At 50.4% G+C, this 25,363-nt stretch overlaps 10 protein-coding genes across 10 annotated transcripts; 6 read left to right on the top strand and 4 right to left on the bottom strand.

Annotated features, from left to right (window-relative positions):
- Positions 1–332: 332 nt before the first annotated feature.
- On the top strand, positions 333–2,225 carry PFICI_07973 (uncharacterized protein; the record flags this gene model as incomplete). The annotated part of the gene is made up of 7 exons (XM_007836554.1): positions 333–411; positions 469–669; positions 748–965; positions 1,022–1,283; positions 1,343–1,777; positions 1,841–1,947; positions 2,001–2,225. The coding sequence occupies 7 exons, from the start codon at positions 333–335 to the stop codon at positions 2,223–2,225; spliced, it is 1,527 nt and encodes a 508-aa protein (XP_007834745.1).
- Positions 2,226–2,996: 771 nt separating this feature from the next.
- Positions 2,997–3,951, top strand: PFICI_07972 (Sorbose reductase; the record flags this gene model as incomplete). The annotated part of the gene is made up of 3 exons (XM_007836553.1): positions 2,997–3,257; positions 3,331–3,585; positions 3,664–3,951. 3 exons carry the CDS (start codon positions 2,997–2,999, stop codon positions 3,949–3,951), a joined length of 804 nt encoding a protein of 267 aa, XP_007834744.1.
- Positions 3,952–4,765: 814 nt separating this feature from the next.
- On the top strand, positions 4,766–5,683 carry PFICI_07971 (uncharacterized protein; the record flags this gene model as incomplete). The annotated part of the gene is made up of 2 exons (XM_007836552.1): positions 4,766–5,185; positions 5,330–5,683. The coding sequence occupies 2 exons, from the start codon at positions 4,766–4,768 to the stop codon at positions 5,681–5,683; spliced, it is 774 nt and encodes a 257-aa protein (XP_007834743.1).
- Positions 5,684–7,323: 1,640 nt separating this feature from the next.
- Positions 7,324–8,187, bottom strand: PFICI_07970 (uncharacterized protein; the record flags this gene model as incomplete). Its single annotated transcript, XM_007836551.1, has 1 exon — positions 7,324–8,187. The coding sequence occupies one exon, from the start codon at positions 8,185–8,187 to the stop codon at positions 7,324–7,326; it is 864 nt and encodes a 287-aa protein (XP_007834742.1).
- A 933-nt stretch (positions 8,188–9,120) lies between these two features.
- On the top strand, positions 9,121–11,455 carry PFICI_07969 (Palmitoyltransferase AKR1; the record flags this gene model as incomplete). Its single annotated transcript, XM_007836550.1, has 4 exons — positions 9,121–9,369; positions 9,429–10,238; positions 10,292–10,629; positions 10,681–11,455. The coding sequence occupies 4 exons, from the start codon at positions 9,121–9,123 to the stop codon at positions 11,453–11,455; spliced, it is 2,172 nt and encodes a 723-aa protein (XP_007834741.1).
- A 791-nt stretch (positions 11,456–12,246) lies between these two features.
- PFICI_07968 (uncharacterized protein) lies at positions 12,247–12,942 on the top strand (the record flags this gene model as incomplete). The annotated part of the gene is made up of 1 exon (XM_007836549.1): positions 12,247–12,942. The coding sequence occupies one exon, from the start codon at positions 12,247–12,249 to the stop codon at positions 12,940–12,942; it is 696 nt and encodes a 231-aa protein (XP_007834740.1).
- A 926-nt stretch (positions 12,943–13,868) lies between these two features.
- PFICI_07967 (uncharacterized protein) lies at positions 13,869–14,978 on the top strand (the record flags this gene model as incomplete). Its single annotated transcript, XM_007836548.1, has 1 exon — positions 13,869–14,978. The coding sequence occupies one exon, from the start codon at positions 13,869–13,871 to the stop codon at positions 14,976–14,978; it is 1,110 nt and encodes a 369-aa protein (XP_007834739.1).
- A 725-nt stretch (positions 14,979–15,703) lies between these two features.
- On the bottom strand, positions 15,704–17,981 carry PFICI_07966 (L-amino-acid oxidase; the record flags this gene model as incomplete). The annotated part of the gene is made up of 4 exons (XM_007836547.1): positions 15,704–15,813; positions 15,870–15,963; positions 16,016–16,745; positions 16,807–17,981. The coding sequence occupies 4 exons, from the start codon at positions 17,979–17,981 to the stop codon at positions 15,704–15,706; spliced, it is 2,109 nt and encodes a 702-aa protein (XP_007834738.1).
- A 2,059-nt stretch (positions 17,982–20,040) lies between these two features.
- PFICI_07965 (uncharacterized protein) lies at positions 20,041–22,105 on the bottom strand (the record flags this gene model as incomplete). The annotated part of the gene is made up of 4 exons (XM_007836546.1): positions 20,041–20,688; positions 20,786–21,673; positions 21,734–21,800; positions 21,885–22,105. The coding sequence occupies 4 exons, from the start codon at positions 22,103–22,105 to the stop codon at positions 20,041–20,043; spliced, it is 1,824 nt and encodes a 607-aa protein (XP_007834737.1).
- Positions 22,106–22,859: 754 nt separating this feature from the next.
- Positions 22,860–24,440, bottom strand: PFICI_07964 (uncharacterized protein; the record flags this gene model as incomplete). The annotated part of the gene is made up of 1 exon (XM_007836545.1): positions 22,860–24,440. One exon carries the CDS (start codon positions 24,438–24,440, stop codon positions 22,860–22,862), a length of 1,581 nt encoding a protein of 526 aa, XP_007834736.1.
- Between the last annotated feature and the right edge of the window lie 923 nt (positions 24,441–25,363).

Raw genomic sequence — 25,363 nt, 5'->3', positions numbered from 1 at the left:
CAGAAACTGCTGCTGCCAACACAGCCAGTGGCTCTGCCTGCATAGTAGGTCGTCAAGGATCAATACTCCTTCTGTACATGTGATTAACCATCGCAAAAGAATTGTAGGGAAAGACATTTAAAATGTAGGGAATATATCAGACTTGAGCATTTCATTCTCTCGTTGCAAAATTTGCAAACTATTCTCATGAGCCAAGTTGACCCTCATGCAGGCGATAAACAGCATCCTTCTTGCCAGCGCTGTTTGGACTGTTCTCGGCTCTGCACATATAGTAGCACTTCAACGCAAATAATTGTCAAGCAAGAGACAACGTACGTAATTTTTTCACCTGTATGATTATTATAGAAGTAAACTCGCATGCTAGGCTCAAATTCCCCGACAACCAATACTGGCTGCCGATTCAGCTACCTTGTAAGTAGGCTCGATATCGGATTGACAAAGGCCACAGTATCTAATGATTGTTCAAAGTGAGGCTAGTTGATGAGACTGCACTCATTACCGACGACTATCATGTAGTCATTGCCAACATTCCTGATCCTGATCATGACGACACATTACAAGTTCACAACAGCTCAGCCGCTGCAATAGCCGACCCATTTACACGATTGACGACCGCGGAACCATACCCCCCAGGTGATCGGGCTCAAGAGCACCAGACATATGTCGAAGGTGAGCAGTCGGCATCCAGCTGTGTTGATATCTTGTCGAATCAACACTGATTTCGAGAGCCGCTGACCGTGTATACAGATGCCCGCTCCACTGATAGAAGCTCATACATGTCACTTGAGACGATTATCGAGACAGACACAGGCACACGGGAACCATTTAACATCCCGAACGCCCTCAGAACTCAAGCTCTACAGACTGAAAGAGTCGACCCTGACAGTACTGCGACCAAAACCACGGTGTTGAATGAGCAAGAGGTCTTCTACATTGAGCATTTCGTGAAACACGTGGCGCCCTGGGTCAGTTGTCCCAGGCGAGCAAAGCTAGTCACCTATTACTAAAGTGATTCTCATAGATTGATATCGACGATGCCCTCTGCCTCTTTGCGTATGAAGTACCACGTCGCGCCATGAATGACGCGGCCCTCTTGATGGCAGTCCTCGCCGTAGCTTCAAAGCACCTGAGCGCGATCGCCTCGTTGGATGCCTCCATTTCGGACTCTTACTACCAACGAAGCATCGAGGCGCTGACACCGACTTTACGACTCCCTGGAATCTCAAATAATGATAACATCATGGCAACAACGGTTCTTCTTCGGTTTTGGGAAGAGTTTGGAGGTAGTTATGCCCTGTATTTTTTTAATTGCTTAGGATTGTGCTCATCAGCCTTTTCGTAGAACCACTTACCGGTCTCGATATCAGTTTTCACTTGTTTGGAGCCAAAGTGCTCATTGATGCTTCGGCTGATCTGCAGCAAGTGTCACCCTTGCAAGTCGCGGCTCAGTGGTTGGGATTGCGGCAAGAGGTTCGCATCGCATTTCTCACCAATCGAGCCGTATCCTTGGACCTGCACCGCTTCGACAAGTTCTTGGATGAATCTTCGCCCCTCAGTCCGGACAGGGACTGGTCGTACCGCATGTTTCTGATTCTGGCAAGGACTTTGAACTGGTGTTTTGCCGACCGCGATCGCCAGATTGCGGAATACGATGACCTTGTGCAACAGTGCTCAGCGTGGATGCTCCAAAGCCCAGTGTCCTTTCAGCCCATATTCAAATCCGACAACCCCGAAAGCCATCCCTGGCCCAAATTGAGGTTTCTGAATGCCTCTGTCGGTATGACCATATTGACTGGAGTCCGATGGTCTGAGTTTTCCCAAGGCTAATACACAGTCTTAGTATTTGGACTCCAGCATTGGTATCTAACCAGGATTGTTTTGCTGTCGTACAATCCGCGAGCTGTCCTCTTTGGCCCACAACGCCAACAGTACATGTCCCAGGTCAACGTGAGTAGCGATACTCTTCTCTTATGCATGTCTCTATTGACTCGCTTTTGCAGGCCGAGATAGTCGATGCATTGCGCTACATTTGCTCAATAGGACACTCCAACCAGCAGTTCCACAACGCCACAGTCATTGCTAGCCTGGCGCTCTCAATGTGCGGGGAGCGCTTTGGGAATGCACAGGAGCGAGATGCAGCAGAAGGTATATTGGATATCGCCAGGGTAGTCTATGGCGTCCCGACACTGGCGACTATTGAACAACTTCGTAGACAGTGGTTGTGATGAGGAGAGCCGCTATATGCCAAGGGTTTGGGGTTGTGGCACTTTGGCACCACGCACACTAAGGAGGCACAAAAATATTGAGCACCAGCGCAAGTAGAAAGCTTCCAATGACACAATACAAGTTCCACACGAGTCTATCTGCATCACGTTGCTGGATGATGCCATTGGATATTTGTATTGCTGGTCACGATCAAATGATATGCTCCAGGCACAGTAGGTATCATTCAAGCCAAGTTTTGACATGCTGCCCATCGGGAGAAACGCACCTTTGCTTACAACACCATGCTGATAGATGGCGGACCGTTCCGGCGCTACCATCATGCTCGTAAGTACTAACTGAATATGTGATCCTACTCAGGGGTAAAACAGAACATTTCGACAACGATCCAAATAGTTCATTACGCATGAAACGTCAGAACAAGTCCACGTCAATAGTATCCAAAGTAGCCGGTGCTCCTGGCCCACAATCGTCAGAGTTGACCGCCGCTTGCTCTACACTATATAAGTCGGCCCCACTTGCTGCCTTCAAGAAAGGGCTCCCAGACTATCCTCACAAACGTAGAAAGTAAGTGGGCCCGATGGTCCAATCGTTTCTCGCCATTCTCTTGCCTGTCGCTATAGTCGAGCCCTCCTTAAGCAGCTATATAATATCTTTGTCAATGTCCTGCTCATGGAAGAAAGAAAAGACATCTTCCAAGTCATCTTGATTATAACTCATTCCATCTTCCCTTCCATACCTTTCCAAATCACCCTTTTGACAAAGAAATCACCATGGCCTCCATCCGTCGAGCCGATCCTCCGCTGCAAGACAGCGTCTTCAAGATGTTTGACATGACCGGCAAGGTCACCATCATCACTGGCGGCTCTGGAGGCATTGGATACGAGGTCGCCCGAGCATTGGCAGAAGCAGGCTCCAATGTCGCCCTCTGGTACCACTCATCGTCCACGGCGCAGAAGCAGGCCGAGACCATCGAAAATGACTTCAAAGTCAAGTGCCGTGCCTACCAATGCGACGTCTCCAACTTTGACCAGGTATGCTCTAATTCTCTCTGCATACTTTTGCCAGGTTCCGATCGTAGACTAATCATGTCGAATCACAAAAAAGGTCTCTGCTGTCGTGGACACGGTCGTCAAGGACTTTGGCAAGTTGGACGTCATGGTTGCCAACGCGGGCAAGCCATCGCGCGCCGCAGGTCTGGATGACAAGCTGGAAGACTATCATCGCATCGTGGATATCGACCTCCACGGTGCCTTTTACTGCGCGCGTGCTGCGGGAGAAATCTTTCGCAAACAAGGATCGGGCAATCTGATCTTTACGGGATCAATGAGTGGCCATATCGCAAATGTTCCTCAACTACAGGTAAAAATTTCCCAGACCAAGGGAGGGTGACGGTGCCTCTTCTTTTTCGCCATACACTCAGGCTAATCACAAGTCTAGGCATGTTACAACGCTTGCAAAGCTGGCGTAATCCACCTCGCCAAGTCCCTGGCGGTGGAATGGGCCGGCTTTGCCAGAGTCAACTGTGTCAGTCCCGGATATATCAACACGCCCATCTCGGACGACTGCCCGTCATCGCTAAAGGAGGAGTGGTACAAGCGCACGCCAATGCAGAGAGATGCGGACCCAAGGGAGCTCAAGGGTGTCTACTTGTACTTGGCTTCGGATGCTAGTACTTTTACCACTGGATCCGACATTATTGTTGATGGAGGCTACACTTGTATTTAATTCATGAAATATCATGAGGAAGACTTGTGGGACCGGATGGAAGAAGCCAGACAAATCCAGAGTTTGAGAATCTGAGCAAAGTTTCTACTGTCGGACAGGTATAGAGGATCCTTGGCTTCAAAATATAGAATAATGAGAAAGAATGGCGTCCATTTTCCTCTCCATAATGAAGGAAGTGGCCCGTCCTAGAAACAAGGAATGTAGGTATTACCATCTCGGCAATTATATGTCCTGTCCTGGACTTGAAGGGCTACTGTGTACTAGAGGTATGTCAAGCATACGGAGCAACGGAACGGTGCTCCCGGAGATCCATCCGTCCACCACTGAACCACGAACGGGACACGCAGGGATCACCATCGGACCGATGCCGCTGTTGGGTACATGATGATGGGGAATCCCACAGTGCGAAATCTACGCCCAACAGCGCAGGGGGCATACTTATAACCGGCCGTGATTGGACTTGCACCAGTCTCGCCAGTCGTTACATAAAATAGTGGGTTGAAGGAACTTGAGTCCTTCTAGGCATAACATCTTACTCTGATCATGAGTGGATGGACGACTACGAACCACTATTCGATACCCTATGCATTGGTTCAAGTATGGATCGCCACGACATTACCAACACGCGTTATGCTCCTAGTATTTTTGCTGTCCCAACAGAGATTCTGCTTATCCGTCATCTTGAACATCTGATTAATGATTCTTACAAATGCCCTTTGACTATATCTGCAATTGCGAACCGATCTCACCTAACCTAGTCTAATTTATACTCATACATACACCTGAAACGACATTGTGTTCCTGGAATAGAAAAATGTCCAGCAAACCAGAGATCGTCATTGTGCCCGGCGCATTCGGCACCCCGGCCGGCTTTGACAAGCTGGCCAAGCACCTGCACGCCGCCGGCCTGACGACGCACGGCGCCGCCTATCCCAGCTGCAACCCCACAGACCCCGCGACGGCGAGCAGCGCCCGGGACATTGCCCACGTCCGCGACCACGTCCTGCTCCCGCTCTTGGACGCCGGCAAGCACGTCGTCGTCCTGGTGCACTCGTACGGCGGTGTCGTGGGCGGCGCGGCGGCCCGGGGTCTCGACCGGCCGAGTCGCGCGGCTGCCGGTCTCGAGGGCGGCGTCGTGGGTCTCATTTACATGGTTGGAAATATTACGCTCGAAAACGAGACGCTGCTTGAGGCGGTTGGTGGAGCCTATCCTCCGTTTATCAAGGTCGGAAAGGTAAGTTGGAGATTATGAGAGATATCCATAAGCCCCCTTAGTCCCCATTCGGGCGAAATGACGATGCAGAAAAGAACAATCGCATCTCTATACTGCACCACGCAAACATGATTGGTGCACTATTAACAATATGACTTTTTACAGCCGGACAAGGGTCTTGCCATTATAGAGCCGGCCATGGATATCCTGTACAACGACCTAGACCCCGGCCTCGAGCTCAAACTGTCCCAAAACATGCAGCCTCACGCACTTCACGCGTTTGAGAGCAAGCCGTCTGCGCCCGCGTGGGCCGACGCGGCTTTTGATGGCAAAAGGGCCTATATCCGCACCTTGGACGACAACTGCAACCCATACGTTCTCCAAAATATGTGGATTGAAAAGTCAAAAGTGGAATGGGAGATTGTTGATTTCAAGTCGGGACACATGCCTTTTGAGAGTCGCCCAGAGGAACTGGCCGGGGAGATCGTCAAGCTCATCAACAAGTTTGAGACTCTGTAAAGGAGGGGTAACAGGTTGGAGAGACTTTGATATGGAGCAATACAAAGCTGTAGATAGTGAAGAAGATCTATTTGCACAACGAGGAGCTGGTCATTCCAGCGAATTCATGTCGATCACATATATTTTTACTTGGCAAATGATTCAAAGCGAAGAACTGGCGAATATATCCATGAAATGAATTTCTCTACTCAGTAATGCTTGAGATTTGATTGTTTTGGAAGAGAGTGATAGCTTGGATTGAGACTAAAAAAAGAAAAACAGGAAGCAAATATGGGTAATCGAACAAAAAGACTGGGGGAGGGCGAACCCAGCCAGGGAGAGAGACAAGATTTCTAGGAGCGGAGCGGTAACCACTACACCACTGTGACCTGTGCTTTCGTGGAATGTTGAAAGAAACATGTTCTGATAAGGTATATAAGGGGAAATTATTGAGTTGAAATGATTGCCTGCTGTCTATCCTGAAGGAAAAGACTGACGTGGTTACTACACATTTAGGTTTTCATGGCCCGAGAGTACCACCTTAGAGGGGCCACCACGAGCATGATTGCCATCCCCTTGCAGTCGAAAGTATCTGCGGTGTGCTGTTGAGCAACGCGAAATGTTCGAAAAAACTTATTCTCATTGTCAAGGGCTTCGCAATGATTCATCTCCAATAGACTTTTTCCGTACTGTATGAATTTTGCTCGAGGTGGGATAAAGCTAGGTGACCAGACCATAGACTGTCGCCTCAAAGGCTTGACCTGAACATAACGAGACGAGTGTCAGCTTTGAGGTTGAGATTTTAAAACTGATAGTTGGAAGATGAAGCTCCAAACTCTTGGTGTTCCTTGCATAATGACACCACGGTACGTTTTGACAATCTGCAGGCAAAGGAACACCGGGAGGTGAGCTGCAATACTGCGTGTATCCTTGAAATGGTCATACAGAAATCTGAGTTACCAGTTCAATCATCCACTCATATTCGTGTCTAGAAAAGCTTGCAAGAAGATTACAAAGACTATCTGGATTTGATTGATCAGCAACGTGGACGACTACATTTTCATTTTATACATTCCTACTCTTAATTTTCAAGAACTAGTATGTAACTGCGGCTTCATCTTGCGAAATAGCAAGTTACCTATATAAGTAATACTGAGCAGAATAAATTTGCTCTAACCGGTTTATATGATATTATGTTGGTATCTTGTTTCCTCCTGGGCGCTTGATTGGAAGGACTTCCGCTGCGGCAATGGTGTATGCTTGTCCTAGAAAGGTTTATCAGCCAACTTGGTATGCATGAAGTTTCTCTCGTGACTCAATCAGATCAAATACTGAATGTGATGCCATTTTCGAGGACTTTGCTGTGATGATGTGCAATAAATCTCGATTGCTGTCGACTTAAAACTCGCTGCCCATGTCGAAACTCCCTCATTGTAATGTCAATGCAGGACAATGCGTTGTGGTAATGATAGCCAATATATAATTGCATGTCCAGTGTGGTATTGCCAGTTTACCAAGAATGTTTCAGGGGATAACTCTTGTCATACGAGGTCAGACCTCTTACAAGTGCTGACAGCTAGTATATCAAGTAAAAACTGGTCCGCATTGGGCAAAAATAAATTTATATTATGTATTATCGAGTTAATGGACTTTTATAGTCTTCAAACCCTTTCAGAGATCCACTCCCACCACTTGTCTACCTTGCCCTCGAGCACGCTTCCTCCAATAACGTCAACCTCGACGTCAAATTCTCTCATTTGGCTAAAGACGAACTTTTCCGAGCCGTATTCGCCAAGCCAATCCTCGCTGTCCTCGTCACCCAGCTCGTCAGCGCCAACCCCAGAGGCCTTTAGACCCTTGCTTCTGCTCTGTCGTATCCGGCCAAGCTCTGCCTCGAGGTTGCTCTTGACCAGCGACGCGGGCAGGGCCGTAAAGAGATCGGTCTTGTTGGCGGCAATCAGAACATGCACGGCGGGAGGAGCCTTGGAGGTCTTGCCCACACCCATGCGCTTCTGCAGGGCCAGGAGAACGTCAAAGAGATAGGTGGCAGCGGCAGAGAGGTTCTCATCCAGGGCGGCGGCGTCGACAACGAAAACGACGCCCTTGAGGGGGTCCTTGTCATTGATCTTGGCCATGGCCAGGTCGCGCAGCTTGCCGTGGCCGGGCGTGTCCTGGAGGATGAACTTTGTGTGCGAGCCGGGGGCATCTTCGTGCGCCGCCTCGCGGAACGACTGTACTCCGTTATCGGTGGAGGTGGTCAACTCGATTGATTGCGGCACTTGGGATGTGTGCGTGGGCGTGGCATTGTCGCCGCGTTCGAAAAGTGTCAAGAGTGAAGTCTTGCCGCCACCGGGAGGGCCGGCGAGTAGGATCGAGGGTAGGCTCGTGTAGGGCGTCGACCGGCTGATGAAGAAGTGGACGAGCAGAGGGGCGATGAGCACGATGAGCGCGCCCACCACGAAGATGGGCGTCGACGGCGTCAGGATGTACTCGAGGTACTGCTTGAGCTCGTCCATGTTGGCCATGATGGGGGGAGAGAGAGAAAGAATGATGCAAGCTGGAGATTGCAGCTGCAGAGAAGGCAAAACGAGTATTTAGGCCACTCAGGGACACGTTGGTGTTTGATTTTTGTTGACTTCCGTCAGAGTGCCGATCCCAAAGGTCCAAAGTCGAGCCACGATGGTGCTGCGCTGTCCTAAAACGGTGCGATTGTGGTCTTATCGGAGACGCCAACAGCCGTCATTGCTTGGAGCTTTGCTACCTGAGGTGCCTCTAAAATGGGACTCTCAGGGTTCAGCTCGCCAAGCTTTGGGCCAGCTGCGGGAGGCTTTGACAGGCACCTGGTGGCTACATGCCTCGCTATCAATGGCTCGAGGCTTCTAAGGCTTCCCTCTAGAAGCATTCTTCCCCCCAACGGCGTCACCCCTGTCTTTTCAACTCTTGCTTCGGAGAATTTAGGCCAATCGAAGAAGGCGATCTCCTTCTAGCGCGTTGCTTGACGGTGGCGCGGCAGTCGTTGAGACTGGTTCGTCTCTGCAGTTAATGAACGGAGGGCTGACGAACGAGGCATTGTTCAGAGAAGCAACATGCATGCACTTTTTTTCCTCCCTTCTTCCTTTATGCGCCGTAAGCCTTCTTCATCTTGTCTTGGGGTCCACTTGTAACACCATAAGCTCTGCCTTTTAGGCGCTTCATCACTCTTTGCGCTGTTTACTTATTCTTCTGCTTCTCCGGCGATTGTTATTTGTAATCCTCCTGTTGTCTAGATACCCTCGCGCGACGTCTCCCCTTAGCATCCATCTGCTCCGTAATCTAGCCCGACTTGCCGAGTTCCGGCCTCGTCCATCCTCCTAGTCTCCAGCCGAAGCCAAAGACCATCTTATTACCGACAAACTTTCAAGAAATCAAGAACACACCTTTTTTTGAAGCGACGAATACCTCCATACCTGCCACGACTGATGTCGGCCACACCTCAAAATGGCTCTGCTGGAGCCCCGATACAGCCGTCGAACAAGGGAAGCGCTGCAGCGCCCCAACTCAGCGCCGAGGCCATGGAGATGGGGAATATGCCCGGCGGCGATTCACCGCCTCAAGAGGATATCATGCAGCTGGCAAGACTAGGAAATATCCAGGCCATGGAGAAGCTTTTTGAAAAAGGCGACTTTGACGCCACGTACTCTGACGATGAGGGCATCACGCCATTACATGTATGCTCTACAACGCCTCGACACGTGCCGTGAAAGCTGCAAGCTAACAGTCCTGACAGTGGGCCGCGATTAACAACCAGTATGCTATGGTCAAGTTCCTGATCGAAAAGGGTGCAGATATCAACAAGAAGGGAGGCGAATCGGTCGCGACGCCGTTGCAATGGGCAGCGCAGAGATCCAACTACTACACCGTCAACCTACTGCTACAACATGGAGCCGATCCCTTGATTACCGACGCTCAGGGATACAATACTCTGCATATATCGACCTTCAATGGAAACATGATGCTGCTCACGCTCCTGCTCCACCAAGGCATTCCGGTAGATGTGGCCGATAGCTATGGCCACAGCGCTCTCATGTGGGCAGCTTACAAGGGATACCCGCTCTGTGTCGACCTGTTTCTGCGATGGGGCGCAAGTGTGCACGAGACGGATGAGCAAGGATTCACTGCTCTGCATTGGGCTCTGGTTAAGGGCTCTGCGCCCTGTGTCATGAAGCTTATTGAGTATGGCTCGGACAGATTTGCCAAGACTACAACAGGCAAGACACCTGCCATCACTGCTCAGGACCTCAACACGACTGGCGCCTGGCACCGAGCCCTCAAGGAATGCGGCTACGATGAGGATGGTCATCCAGTGACACCGTGGTGGCCCGGAGCTTCCATTTTCCTGCAGGACAAGCGCACCTTTATGAACAGGTTCTTGTTCCTCTTGCCATTCTCGCTCTTGTGGATCGAACTGCTCCTTCTGGCCTATCTGCCAATCTTCCTATCTCTACCTTTCGCGCTTCTGGTTGGTTTCTCATATCAGTGGATGACGACGCAAGTCGTTGAATACGGACCACCTGACATGAGACATTTGCACAAGACTGTGAGTACTATCTTGATTACAGGATTACAGGTGCAGTTGCTAATCTGTAACAGCCATGGCTCGCGGGTATATTTGCTGGTTCTCTGTTTCTTGTTGGAGTAGGGTGGTTCCTGACCGTCTTGCCCGGTACATTCTCTGACCACCCGCTGCTGAACTTTGCCTTTGCTGCTGCGTATGGACTCTGTGGCTACTTTTACGCGACAAGCATGGTATTCGACCCTGGTTTTGTCCCCAAAATGAATGGCATTGCGGAACAAAAGGCCGTCATTGACGAGCTTTTGAGCTTGTGGAAGTTTGACGAGTCCAACTTTTGTGTATCTTGCATGATTCGAACGCCTCTCCGAAGCAAGCACTGCAAACGATGCCAGAGATGTGTCGCAAAGCATGACCAGTAAGTTACTCATGTATTCAAGCACTTGGAGCCTCCGCTGATAAATTGTAGCCACTGCCCCTGGATCAACAACTGCGTCGGAGTCAACAACCACCGCCATTTTTTCTACTACCTGATTTTCCTGACGCTGGGTATCCTTTCGTTCGACTGGCTGCTCTACCACTACTTTTCAGCCATGCCAGCTAGCTCGACCACTGAATGTACAATTCTGGCCCCAAAGCTTTGCCAGGTCTTCAACACAGATCCTTATATCATTCTTCTTGGTATCTGGGCTTCACTGCAATTGACATGGGTTTCCATGTTGCTATTCGTGCAGTTTGTCCAGGTTGCTCGTGCCATGACTACATACGAAAACATGTATGGTATTAATGATGGAACAAATGCGGGTCTATTGCACAACTTTACGAGCACTGGCGCTCCTCTCGATCCCACGCACCCCAGCGCCATCGGTCCACCACCTAGCGCAGCTGATGACCCGTTGGGCAACCGACCCAGCCATGGACACAAGCATGGGCGTGGCTTCTTGCAACAGTGGAGTCGCATCCTGGGCGTCGATACATTCATCGAAACAGCAACTGGAAGAGGCGCTGCTACAGGCAAGAAGCAGAGAAAGAAGAAGAACCCCTACTCTCGTGGCTATGTGCAAAATTGCAAAGATTTCTGGTGCGACTCGGCTCCTGTTTTTGGAAGACGGGAACCGGGCGATGCAATGCTGGGCGGCCAAAAGGTCAACTGGACAGAGACATACGAAAGCCCAGTGGCCATGGAGATGGGCGGCAGAAGAGGACGCGGCGGTTACGAGACTGTGGCAGGCGAAGAGGTGTAGACCTTGATGCGTATCATGAAAATTATGTAGAAGGCATGTCACGATCATGTGGTTCGTAGAGCGACAGTTAGCATGCAAAGTCATGTGGATGGACGGTGTTACGGGGGAGTAGGAATGATTGGTTTGGCTTGTGTATAACGAGAAGCGGCTGTACCCAGCCTTACATGATCATAATGAGATACCTGTATGTAATTCAACACAGGCGATGAATCTTGACGCCCAAAAAGGGTTGCAAGAGCCAATTGAGTACATGTGTAATGATGGAGAATATTCTTGGTAGATGAATAACCACATTGCCAGACATTCAGAGGCTCTAAACATCTTTAGCGGCTCGAAACTTACCTAAACACAACTTCGTCTGCCCGCCGCATCCCAAGAATTTGCTGAAATGTGAAGCTTTTTGACTTTCTATAGTCGGTCCACTATTGTGGCCCGTGCGGTGTGTCACCAAAAACTCAGCCTCTAGTTTGCCCCCCCTGCCTCTTTTTCAATTTACGGTTTGAGAAAAGCTTATCAGTTTGACATTTCAATCTTATTACTACCACACCGGCACACTCATTCAAGATTGCTGTATTCTTACAGGCACTGGGCATCTTGTTGTTGTTTCATTGAATCTGGTCATTTGAGCTCACCAGGACGAGGAGGACGAGGAGGAAGAGGAGGAGGATCCAATCTCATGGGGGTGTAGCGGAAGCTGATCACCCAATACTTGGCCATTTCACAGCAACGGCGCCAGTCTTTACAGGAAGGGAAGAACAATCTTGAAGGACACAGGAGGATTAGGGAGCGGAATGGCACCACTCGCCACTAATGTCGCGGTACCACTCCAGCGAGCCATCTGGTCGCGGACACAGTACGCAACGTGCAAGCTGACACCGCTCAACAAGGCGCTGGCCGACGCGCTGTACAGGGCCAACTATATCACCTGGCTGACCGAGTCGGGGGCGCACCGGCCCGACGCCAGCCTGCTCGCCCAGTTCTCCCCCGAGGAGCTGCGCGCCATGCACATTGCCCACACGACGAGCCGGCACAAGCGCCAGCTCTGGATGGGCCTGCGGTACCGCGACGATGCCTGGAAGCGCGACAATGGCTGGTGGCTCGAAAAAGAGGTCCCCGTCGCCAAGACCATTCTGGGCAAGAGCCAGCGCCAAAAGACGGCGCCGCTGGTCTGGTCGGCCGCCGAGGTTGCGCGTCTTGTACGCGGAGAGGCCCTCGGCGAGGACATGTGGCGCAAGGGCCTCTCCGAGGGCCAGGGCGTGTTTCTCAAGATTGAGGACCCGGATGATCGCGGACCGGCGCACCGCTTTGGCAAGGTGGAAGTGCTGGAGAGTAGGGAGGCGGCCGAGAGGGGCGTGGGCGGTTCAGTCGTGTGTCGAGTGTGGCCGTTTAGGAAACGAGTGGTTGACGAGGAAACGACCAGTCAAGATAAGTTTGAGGAGGAAGAGCAAGCATTGGCCGAAGAGGCCATGACTCAACAAACAAGGTGAAGCCGAGTCGCCATTGTGCCGACAAGGTAAAAGTCAAAAATTGTGAGGTTTGCAAGATACTTGTTGGCCCCCGCTGCAAGCACTGTAAGAATACGTGTTCTAGTTAGTGTACGATATGTTGGAGGTCTACTTTCTCGCTTCGAGAAGGTCACTTATCAATAGCTCTGTTGCCAGGTCGCTACCACAATGAAGTTGCCTCTATGAATTCAAGATACCCAACTTTTCACTTACCGATTAGAGGGCAACGACCTTATGGGGCTGCCTGATATGTGTATCAAAACACGGATAGTAGACCTCCTGGGTATGATACACACAAAAATGGAGATACTCAAAAGCGACAAGTACAATCGCCACCGTGATGGGTAACCAAGGTTTATGCATTGCAGCCTGTTGCCGAGGAGAATTTCGGGCCAATTCTCAGTATTTTCATCTCTGCTTTGAAGTCTTCTGGAGGATAGCGAAGTAAACAAATCATAAGGTTTTGTAGAATTGTAAACAAGAGGCTGCCCTCTGGGCATTCGGCCATAAATAGATGCCATAGAGTCGAGAGAAGGGCATTCCTATCCATCTCTCCTTCACATCACAATCTTTCACATTCTACTTTCGGTTAAGACTTCTACTTGCCTACAATCTTTTCTGAGTGTATACAATCAATAAGCTATTGCTAGTATATCTCTCACCCTGGCTATACGTCTCAAAGAAGACTACTGTTACTCATCTAGCTCTGCTATAGTCATAGGTACTTGACAAGACTATCCCCCGTCTCCTACTCTAGTTATAACACTTCGACTAGACTATCACTTGCCTACCTCCCCACTAGTCACCTGTCTTTGACGAGACTATCGCCCATCCATCCCCTACTCTAGTCATACTCCATCGACTAGACTATCACTTGTCTACCTCTCCCTTCGTCATCCATCGTCACGATGTGCATCTGGAGGAGGGTGCATCTTGAATGCACGGTCTGCGGCCGGACCGCTGTGATCGAATACATCGATCCAGAATGCAATCTTCACGAGCACGACCCCATTGACGAATGGTTCGTGGAGATCATCTGCACAAACTGCTCGGACCGCCAGGTCCTGGAGGAGGAAGAGACCGATTCAGAGGATGGATACTTGATGCGATACGCCAACTTTAACGCCGTGAGGCGACGAGTTGACCAGAACCAAGATGACTACCCAGATTGGTATGAACCTGGCCTTCTTTGGGATTCAGACACGGAAGATGGTGTCGATCATCTGTCGAACTTCATCGAGAGTCAGGATGAAGATGATTTCATCCATATCGACGCCGACGAAGGCCCATGGAATTGGGATTTTGACGATCAAGTCTCTGTGCACACGAGGGTCATAGAACCAAGCGAACTGAGCTGGGATTTCGACACGGAAGATGGTTCGGATCATCTGTCGAACTTCAGCGAGCGTCAGAATGAAGATGATTTCATCCACATCGTCGCCGAGGCCGACCCCGGGGTCGATCACGAAGCCCCGTGGAATTCCGAGGATTACTTCATCACAGACGAGGATGAGACATCCGGGTGGAGCATCGACGCTGACTCCAGCGACGATGAGGACGACCGTTCGTCCGACTCTACTGTCGTCGGGGACGACGAGGAGAGCTCTTTCGAGAGCGACGGTTCCACACTCGTGGAATGGAGTGATGATGAGTACGACGCGGACGATGAGCAGTCCGAGGGTGACAGCTCTGACGAGTCTGATCACGACAGCTCCGACGACGACGGAGACGGCTCTGACGAGTCAGACGAAGACAGCTCGGACGAGTCCGATGGAGAAAGCTCTGGTGAGTCCGAGGGAGACAGCTCCGGCGACGACGGAGATAGCTCGGACGAGTCAGATGAAGACAGCTCGGACGAGTCTTCCATTGCCACTGTCGATCATAACGATGACGGTGGCTGGGTTGCCTTGGTCGACGAGGACTTCGTTCTGAGCGATTGGATCGATGAGGCTTTTGAGCGGTTCCCTCCTCACGGCGTAACATCTGCCAACTACAACAATGGATCATCATCTAAATAGATGACAAGCTCCAGAGCAGCTTCCCAAAGGAGGGAAAAAGGGAGGAGGAGGAGAAAAGGAGAGAGAGAAGGTCTTTTTTGTTGTTTCTTTCTGATTTCGATGTTACTTGTTTCTGTACATCTTGTTACTGGTACCCTGCCACTGTTTTAATGATTATGGGGAGGGATTTGCCTTGGAAATGTTGTGTCTTGTTTACTTTGGAAGGATGTTCATCCCCTACCAGAGCCCGGCGGGAAAAAAGGTCATTGCATCACACAAAAGGTTCTTTTCCTTGTTCAAATTGATTTTCTGGGAATTGCATTGGATGGCGAAACGGTGGATTACCACGACACGAATCATCAGACATGCCTCTGAAGCAGAGCTTGGGAAGGTTGGAAAGGATCTGGAAAGAACAGGATCCTCGGCAGCGTCTTGGAATTACACAAAAAGGCGGTTGCTTGGTTTCTGTCTTGTCAAGGAGTTTGGAGTTCAGAACTGCATGGTCGGCGAAATGGTGGATGTATCACAACATATCACAACACTAGCCTTGAAGCACAATTGAAGCAAGTTTGTTATCCAAAAGAGGTTTTCATTAATACATTATGTGTCATAATCTGGTCTATTTCATGACTTGTGACTTTTTAATCGTACGCCAAGACCGGCATTACTGTCATAATTATCATACAAGAAGCTCTTGCTTATCTTGTGGTTCTTTTTTTTTCATTATTGAATTACTGAATCTCATGTTAGTTGGGGGTTATATCTATGGGTCTATTGAGATGAAAACTTACAACTTCGATCCATCTTGCCATCCACTTCTCGTTGGCAGCCTTGGCCTCATCAACCAAGCCGAGTTCTGATACAGGCGTTAGTGATTGTTCTCTTTTATAAGCTATTGCATGGTTCACTTACCGAGAAGGAGTTGAATGGCACCACGGACTCCAGACTCGAGAGCCGAGGCAATCCAAGCGTGAGTATACGAGGTCTGCTCGCCAACAAAGATCATCTAAAACATCATTAGCGCGTGCAATTCTCATTTTCCTCATCATGTCACTCACGTTGCTGTAGGTCTTGAAGTACTCGGGAATGTAAAGCTCGTGCTGGCCGACCTTGGGGCTGGCCCAACTGCCCTTCTCGTAGGGGTCGAGCATCCAGCAGCGGCGGTTGTACTTGCCAGTGTACTGCTCGGCGGCAACGTCACCGTGAATCTCAATCATGGCGTCGAGAATGTACTGGACGTGCTCCTCCTCGGAAACAGAGACCCAGCGGTTGCCCCACTGGTCGCCCGAGATGTAGCTGGCCAGCATGGTGGCGGGGCCGGTACCGTTGATGTTGTACGAAGGGTAGCAGACGCTGCCGACACCGGGAATATCGGTCGAGGTCGAGCAGCCACCGTAGATGGGGTTCTCATAGTGCTCCCAGAAGCGCGTCGAGAACTCGAGCGCCACCTTGCAGGCTGCGGTAAAGGGCATCTCGTTGATGGCGTTGCTAATGGTGGCGGGCAGCGTGGGCAGTCTCCAGCCCTGAATCACTGAGAATGGTAGGGCCATAACGGCATAATCAAAGGTCTCGTTGGCCCACACGGCGCTGGGACCAGAAGTCACGTTGGGGGCCTTCTTCTCGCGCCACTCGAGCTGCACCTTTTCGGTCTCGGGCAACCACTTGACGCGCTCGATGGAGCGACCCATGGTGGTGACATTGTCCACAAGCGGGTGGAAAGACAGAGGCAGACGGTTGAGACCACCGTCAATGGTCTCGTAGGAGGAAGCATCAAAGTACATGCCCTCGCTGTGGGATTCGTTAGCAATTTGCTGCATATATGTAAGCAGGAATTATGGCTAATGCTTACTAGAGGGTGTCCCAGAAGGAAGTCTCAAAGTAACCTCCGGAAACAATGTCAGTGTCGTTCAGGTTACCCTTCAGGTAGTTAACCAGGAAGCCAAACTCGGACCAGTGGTCACCATCCTGGCCATCCAAGCCGCCAGAAAGGAAGTCCTTGTGGGCCTGGTGCATGTTGGTAGCCATGAGGGCAGTAAAGGTATCATTGGCGAGAATGGCGCTCATGGTGTTGGAGAGCTCAGTGGTCGACTCGTTGTCCTCCAGAGTGATGGCCAGGGACGAGTTGTCGGCAATCTGAGCCAGGGTAGGGGGCAGGCCAGTGTCCAACTTGATGCCGTCGTAGTAGTAAAGACCGTTGTTGCTCGACTGCAACCAGGGGATGAAGTCGACGCTCCAGTTGCTGGCATGGTTGTTGAGCTTGTTCATCTCGGCGGCAAGCTGGAACACCATCTGGTGATCGGTGATGTTGAGAGTGTCGTTGCCCATGGTCAGAGTCTTGGGGAAACGCATGGGGCCCATCTCTTGGTAGGAGTAGTCAAAAGGTCCACCAGAGAGGTACTCGGTGTGGACACGGCCACCGAGACGCTGAGAAGCCTCAATGATCTTGATGTTCTCCATGCCCGACTGGTGAAGGACGAGGTAGGTCATCAGACCAGCCATACCGGCACCGACAATGGCAATCTCCTTGCTCTTGGCCTCGGCGACATCAACAGCGCTGAGGTTCTTGCTCTCGAGCAGGGCGACACCGTCAAACCACGGGCCCAGCGTATCGATGCCAGTCTCGTTGGTCATGGCGATGCTGTACTCGCCACGCTTCTTCAGAGCCCGCTTGTTGGGCTTGAAGCTCTGCGAAGTGCTGCGACCGACCAGAGAGCCATCGGCACCCCAGGCCGAGATACAGCCCTCGGTGGTAACATCCTTGGGAATGAGCCAGACAAGTCTGGAGTCATAGTTCCGGTGGTTGCTGCGTGCGACAACGTGGTGAGCGTCGCGCAGCTCCTTGGCCGAACAGGACCCGTAGGTGTAAGTAACGTCTCCCTCAACAGCCTCGTCAAAGCGGACGTGGACGTTGGCAAGGTGAGAGTCGAGCTTCGACCTGGTCTCGATCTTGACCGGAAGCCCAGACACGGGACTTCCGAGCGCTCGGCCCGCTAGAAGAGCAAGGGAAACTGGAAGGAAGCGCATCTTGGAGGAGGTTCTCGCTGACTTGGCAAAGAGCTTGGCCAGATCATTCTCGAATCAAGACCGGCCCAGTCAATTTATATATCTCACCTTGCGTCGGTCGCATTCTGCCTTGCCTCCTCCCACTGTGCAACCATCAGTATAATCCCCCCTGGTCAAGGTCCCTCCAGGCATATCGGCGCCATCGGAGCAATGAGCACCCCGTTACAGCCCCATTGTCTGTTCTGCGCATCCTGCAAGGTGACCTGCGTTGATCGACAACATCATCTCAGTTATCTCACAGAACATCGCCTGTCAGCATGCCATTGGACAAAAGAATCGACCCCGGCCAATGAGAGACTATACAGGGTTCTTTTGGGTGTCCCCCGGCCGGTAGTCGGTCTTTCGGTCACTGCCGCTGCGTTGGAATCGTCTTTATCTCTTGGCATTCGGATGGTCTAAAGTATGGCCCACTCGCCAACTGCTGCTTGCTCTGCTTGGGCTTGCTTGGCTGGGCTCAAGCTAGACCCGACCCCTTGGTGAGGGTGCGCGTCATATCGGAACTTGCCCCCAAGCAGACCGGGGTCCTCTCGCAGTAAAAATCGGTGAGGACATTGCCATTATGAGGGGAGAAATATGTAGTAGCTCGAGGGAAAGCCGAAGCCGCTTTTTGTGGGGTGGCGAGCCGATGGGTCATCCCATTCGAGTCTTCCCCCGGATCTCCGCTCAGACTAGTGCTTCCGTTATCAGCGTCGTTGACTAATAATTCTTGACTGTCCACCAACATCAAAAATATCATCGGTATCGTGCCGATGAATGTCCATGTAACGTACGGCTATCTTTTCGAGCCGGGATGCTTTCTTGTTTGCAGATGATTGATTGATTGATTGATTGATTGATACGCTGATCTCTCTGTCATGGTTCATGATATTGGTCACTCGAATTGCAAAACCTTGTCACACGCTGACCTGTTTTCGGTAAGATATCAGGCAACTGTTTTCGCGCTGATATGATGTTCTGACAGTGGCTACCCGAGTCTCGGCTTCGGGCGCCCTTCCGTTGACGAGTTGACATAACGAGCAAACATTATGGAGTGGTTATTGGGGCATACGATGTCTACCTACGTAAGTACCCAACATATCGACTAAGCATCAGCATCAATTTACAAATCGAAATATCACAATACCTTCTCGGCATCAGCCTCGGCATCAGCCGAACTACTCCGCCAAAAAAAATGGGTATTGATGCGCGTACTTTTCCCCACGGGATTCTGATTGTTCAAGATCTAGTTGAGGGGGAAATGCTTTGTTGTGTTATCTAATTGGCGCATTGAATCGTAAGATTCAGGAGAGGCTTTGCGCTGACTGGCTTACTTTTGTCTGTCTTCCAGATTCAGACATATAAATCTGACCCGTCTTGTGTTGGTAAGATGACCCGATGCCTGGTCATCTTTGGTCTCACGCGACGATCCTTGGGCATGTCAAGGCGTAGATGACGCCTGGGTCTATCTGCCTAGAGCCTTGCGACATGGAAACATGGACTTACCATCAGACTTGCAAGATCACAGTGAGCACTAGCCATTGAGTGCGCATATTTGAAATCGCATACGCCCGGTGCACGGTAGTACTACCAGAATCATATGACAACGCTTCAGATTACAAATACGGACTTGCTGTGCCTATCGCAGCACTCAGACTGGTCTTGACTATTACATTTCCTGGTATAACAGTGTGCCACTGAAGATGACTGATGGGGCAATCTGAGCCTCCATGAAACGAAAGTATTCCTAGCTCACAACCTCACCGGTGCATGGACAACTCTTGAGAGACACTGGCAACTGCAGAAATGCCACCCTAACAACGCACGCGTGAACAACCCAAGCCTTCTGGTAACATTTCGCAATCCGGTAAATACCGAAAGAACGACAAACTAAGGCATGGCAAACGAGATATTTGATTGCGTAAATGCCTCGAGGGTCCATCTCAATCTTGATGTTGAATATTCCGGCATTGGCATCGATCGGGTTTACTTGCATAGCGTATGAGAAATACATACACTACTGGGAGTTATGTGAATTCTCCAGCTACTCATCATCGAAAGACTCCGGGTCCTGCTTGCGGCGCCATGACTGGGAAGATGAGGCAGAATGAAGAGAGGGGGTTTCCGAGCTCTCCTTTTGGCTACCATCGAGCCGACCGCCGGCTGATCTGTTATGGTCCGTAGTCCACGATCTTCCATTGGCGTTACTCGTCAGATTGCCTCCGGGGTGACCTATTCCGTAGGCATGAACTCTGTTGGTTGCCAATACCGGACGATCAGGAGCCGGAGAAGGCGATCGCATGTTCTTGGAGGTAGGGCTTCTCCAATTAGGTGCATCCATGGCCATTGTCATGTGCGGTTTGGCTCCCCAGAGATGACGCGGTGGTGAACCATAAGGACCATCTCCAGATTCGGCATCGTGGCTCACATTAGACTCCTTGTTGAGCAACGAGCTCCTACGCAGGTGGGGCACGACGTAATGATTGGCTTTCTCACTAGAAATCGGTTGTACGGTCTCGGGCTCTTGGTTTCGAGGTCTCCAATTCTGCTTGGTTCTGAAATCAGCCGCGCCTCGGGGCTTAGAGAAACTAGACTTCTGGTTGTACTTTTCATTCTCGAAGCGATACGATCGTCCAGTGTTGAAAGGCTTGTTCAAGAGTGCGTCTGTTTGGATCTGCCATATAGGTTTTGCCTATAAACGGCCATGGTTAGTATCGATTCAGAGAACAAAGGCAGTGTTATAGTCATTGGGGATGTGTGTAATGAGGCAGGGGGACCGTCATACGTACCAGTTCGACCAGTCGTGGACCAAAGTTCTCGACAATTTCTTTGGCCATCTTGATACGGTCAGGGTCATTGTGATCAGGAATGATCTTTCTCTGGCCTGATTGTAGATCTAGAGTTGCCTCTCGCCATTGTCGCTTCCATTCCTCGACAGCCTGAGCTGCCTTGGGACTGTCTGTTTGAATATCCTTGGCGATCATATAGAAAGAAGACCGAGCTCCATGAATCGAAACAGGTTTGAACACGGACATCTTGGATATCTTGTTGAAGAGGTAGAGAAGCGCGGCTGTCTCAAGACGCTCAATCTTATGAAAGCGGCAGACTAGAGTGCCACCCTTCTTGATTCTCTGAAAGGCGAGGACAAGCTGGGATGTCAATAGACGAATGCCCTCCTTAGCCTCGCGGTAGTCTGCTCGCTTATGGGTTCGCAAGACATTTCCATCGCAAAAGACGAGGCCAAATTCTAGACCTTCGTATGGGCGCAATGTGGAAAAGCGAGAAACTTCCGGATGGTCAGCTGAAATCTCGGTGATGCCCATCTCTGATGAGAGCATTGTAATGTCCATCCAATCAACATGGATACGAGTAGTGTATTGCTCCTCGATGCACAAGGGATGTCCACCTTTCTCGACGGGAAGTGAGACGCCATATGCTTGAGAATTCGGGGAATTTGCCAGAATAGTGCCTGAAAAGCCCCCCGGCGACATACAAAGATCGAGGAACTTTGCATCACCAGAGGCTTCCAAGTCCGTGGACAGATTATGGAGCTTGTCCATATCGTGACCGATACTGAGCATCTGCTCGTGGAACTTGCGCTGTGTACCTAAAGTCACATTGTCGGCCGATTCTTGAAGTATCATGAAGTGCTTATCAGCTTCCTCGTTGGCCCAACCCTATAATGAGCAAGTATCTGGTCAGTGTCTGACAGTATTGGGAATGGTATCGTAACTGACCTTGTTTCTCTCGATGGTAGCTCGGACATACCCCTTGTTGGCCTTCAAGTAATCATGGAGAATGGGGCTACAGTAATATCAAGTCAGTTAATTATCCTCAGTACCAGTGCTCTGCTTCAGAACGATGAAAGCTTGTGATTGCGAGACATACTGTATGGTGATGTGTTGAAGCCGCTCTTCTCCCAGCTTAGAATTGACGATGCTCAGCTCTTCAAGAAGAGTGGCCAAGTCAACTACATCAGCAGCATTGGGGCGGTCAACGTTGTCATCAAGGAGGCAGGTCTTGTCCAAGTGCTCTGTGGCGCGCATCTGGGCGGCAGCATCTTGGCCATCTCCGCGATGGGGAGAATGGACATTCGCGAATTGTCCCATTATGGGTAGGAGCCTGCGAAGGAGGCGAGTGACAGAAGACAGTAAAGATAAAATGGGCAACAAAGTTTATTCCAGTAAAGGCTGTGATGGATGATCGTGTTGAGGGATGATGTGGTTGCTCATCAATCAACCAGGTCGCGGTCCAGACAGAGACCATGTGTGGAAAGGTGGGTGTGCAACAGGTCTTCAGTACAAGTATTTGGTCTAGAAGACTTGGCCCCGGGGAATAGTTACAAGGAGTTAGGTAAAGAAACCCGTTGTAGTTCAGTGAATTCGGGATTAGGCCCCAGCATTTTGAATTAGGTGATTATTCCAGCGGACTAACATGTCGACGACATTGAGGGAGTGGCGGTGGAGGTAGTTGCACTTGCTGATGTTCAATGAGAGGGTTGACCCAGATACTCGCCTCTGGTGTTACAAACAGAAAAACCACTGTTTGTATAGTTCAACCTGTTTGTAGAATGTGCTAGCTAATGCTCAGCTGCAGGACAAAGGCGGTTGCATATTTCATCACAATGACTGTGGAAGAACCACGCAATATCTTGCTATAGAGCAGAACAGCCCATAGAGTCAAAAGGAAGAAAAATCAGTGTTTACTCCTGGTATCTAGAGACGTTGAGTCTATCCAGACTGCCTGCCCGATGCAGCCGTGACATCCGAGTTGATCAGAAGAGATCTATGCTAAATATGCATCACCGAATATCCAAACGCCTAAATGCAATGAGATTACCCTGGACTCCGTGTTCCTCACTGTCTAGTGCTTGCTCTGCTTGACCATCCACGTGAGAAGGTCAACCTTTGTTACAATGGCCAGAGGCTTGCTGAGTGCCTTGTCACCGCCCGCAGTAGACTCAGTGACCACGGCAGCGCTGTTCCATTCAAAGAAATGGCTGAGCTCGGTCAAAGGTGTATCCTTGGTGATCTGGACAAACTTGCGGCGCTGCTTGCCCCGGCCCTCTCTGGGATCGGTGACAACTTCATCTAGACGACCAAAGTCAAACATGACATCCTTGACCGGACTGTCACCAGTGGCTCGGCCACGGGAGATGTAGCTGAGGAGATTACCCAAGGTGACAAGTCCAACAAGCTTGCCGCCGGGTCCAGACAAGACGGGCAATTGATCGAATCCCTTATCCCGCATAGTCTCAATCGCATCGGAGCAAAGTTGAGTTGCAACGACAGATGTGACTGGCTTGAGTCTGAGCGAACCAACAGTGGCGCCAGCATAGGGGTCGTGGTCCTTCTTGGTCGGGTTTCCATTAGCAACAGCCTGCTTGGCCGCCTCATCTGCCTCTGGCAACAGGTCGTTGGCTGCAAGCCAGTCGTCGTCGGCAAATTTGCTGAGATAGCTTCGAATGCTATCTGGCAGAATGACAACGACGACGTCTCCCTTGCCAAGACCCAGATCCTTGACAGCCTTCACCATGCCGGCCATGGCACTACCAGAGCTACCGCCAACCAACAGACCTTCCTCGGCAATCAGACGGCGGGCAAGCTTGAAACTCTCTCTGTCATCAGTCTTGTACCACTTGTCGACCAGCTCTCGGTCCAAGACATCGGGAATGAAGTCGTATCCAATACCCTCCACCTTGTATGGCTCGTCCTTGTGCTCATCGTTCAAGGCCTCTGGCAATGCCAGGATACTACCTTGAGGGTCTGCTGCCACAATCTTGACATCCTTGCTGTGCTTGCGAATGCCCTTGGCCAGACCGGTGATTGTGCCACCGGTACCTGCACCAGCTACTACACAGTTCAACTTGCCTCCAGTCTGGTGCCAGATCTCCTCTGCCGTGCCAAATTCGTGTGCCATGGGGTTGTCCTGGTTTGAGTACTGGTCGAGAATGTGAGCATTGGGAATCTCCTTAACCAAGCGTCGAGCGACTCCAATGTGGGACTCGGGCGCGTCCCAAGCAGCCTGCGTGGGGGTTCTGATGATTGTGGCGCCCAGAGCACGCAGGACGCTGACTTTCTCAGCCGACATCTTCTCCGGAAGAGTGATGATGGTCTTGTATCCCTTGATGGCGCCGACGAGTGCCAGACCAATACCAGTGTTACCGCTCGTAGGCTCAATCAAAGTGTCGCCGGGCTTTATCCTTCCAGAGCGCTCGGCTTCCTCAATCATGCGAAGAGCGATGCGGTCCTTGACGGAGCCGCCGGCGTTGAAGAGCTCGACCTTGGCGTAGACATCGCACTCGATGCCCAGGGACTGCGGGATCTTGTTCAATCGTACGAGAGGTGTGTTGCCAATCAGTTCGGTTGCGGACATGGCAGTCGCTGGAGGTGGCGGGCGGTGGGGGATCGACGAGGCACCATTGGTGCCATTTGAGGCTGTCATTTTGGCGATGAAATGATGCAATGTCGAATGATTTGTGGTGAAGCTTTTTGCTGGCTAATTCCCTCAAAAACTCGAGAAGTAGATGCCAGATTACGAATTTTGCTTACAGCGGTGATGAGGCGAGTCAGAAAAGGAATGTCGCAACTTGAACGCCCAGAACGCCTTGTGAGAAGATTTGCCCCGCCAAAGCCGATGGTAGGCGACGGGGACCGCCCAAGCTTCTTTGCTCTGTCTTTGTTCACGAAATGTATACTGGTTCCACAATCACATGTTCGCCTCACAGGCCATTTTTAGAGGTGTGCAGTAAACTCCTAATTATTTAAACACGTCCTAGGCTAGTATTTATAATAATTCATGATGAATGACTGTACTCTACTATTTTTTACCGAAAAAAAAAAAAGAAAGAAAGAAGCTCCTTAGGTGCTGTCCGCGCGAACTCGTGCTTAGTGCGTTAGATCCCGCTCGAATACTGAAACATATTGATCGCTGACAGTAATCTTGTATTTTCAATGATGGGTCAGCAGGAATTTCACATTATGTTTTTCTGGCATTGGAATACTGTTTTCGATGAAGTGTAAGTGAAGTAAAAGCTGAGAATAATTGTTCGTGACAATTAGTATCGTCGGTCTTGAATTACTTTTCCACTGCTTCGTGCATTTCAATGATTTTTGATTGAATGTAAAGTATTCTAGAAATATAGAGGTATAAATTATGATCAGATGCTGAAAATATTCTACCTTTTCAACGAATGTTTGACGTCTTTACATAATGACATTCAGGCAAGTCCAGGTCGTACCAAGATTTGGATAACACAAAGATGACTGCAGGACAATAGAGCTAGAAACTTTTGTCAGACGATGCTTGCACCCAGACACATGGTTCTTTCCAGTCCTTTCATACAAATAAAAGAGTCGTGTGGCATG

The sequence above is a fragment of the Pestalotiopsis fici genome (assembly GCF_000516985.1).
Source record: "Pestalotiopsis fici W106-1 unplaced genomic scaffold PFICI_Scf_5, whole genome shotgun sequence".
Lineage (NCBI taxonomy): Eukaryota > Fungi > Ascomycota > Sordariomycetes > Amphisphaeriales > Sporocadaceae > Pestalotiopsis > Pestalotiopsis fici.
The sequence above is the reverse complement of the archived record's forward strand: the minus strand, read 5'-3'. Positions and strand labels throughout refer to the sequence as shown.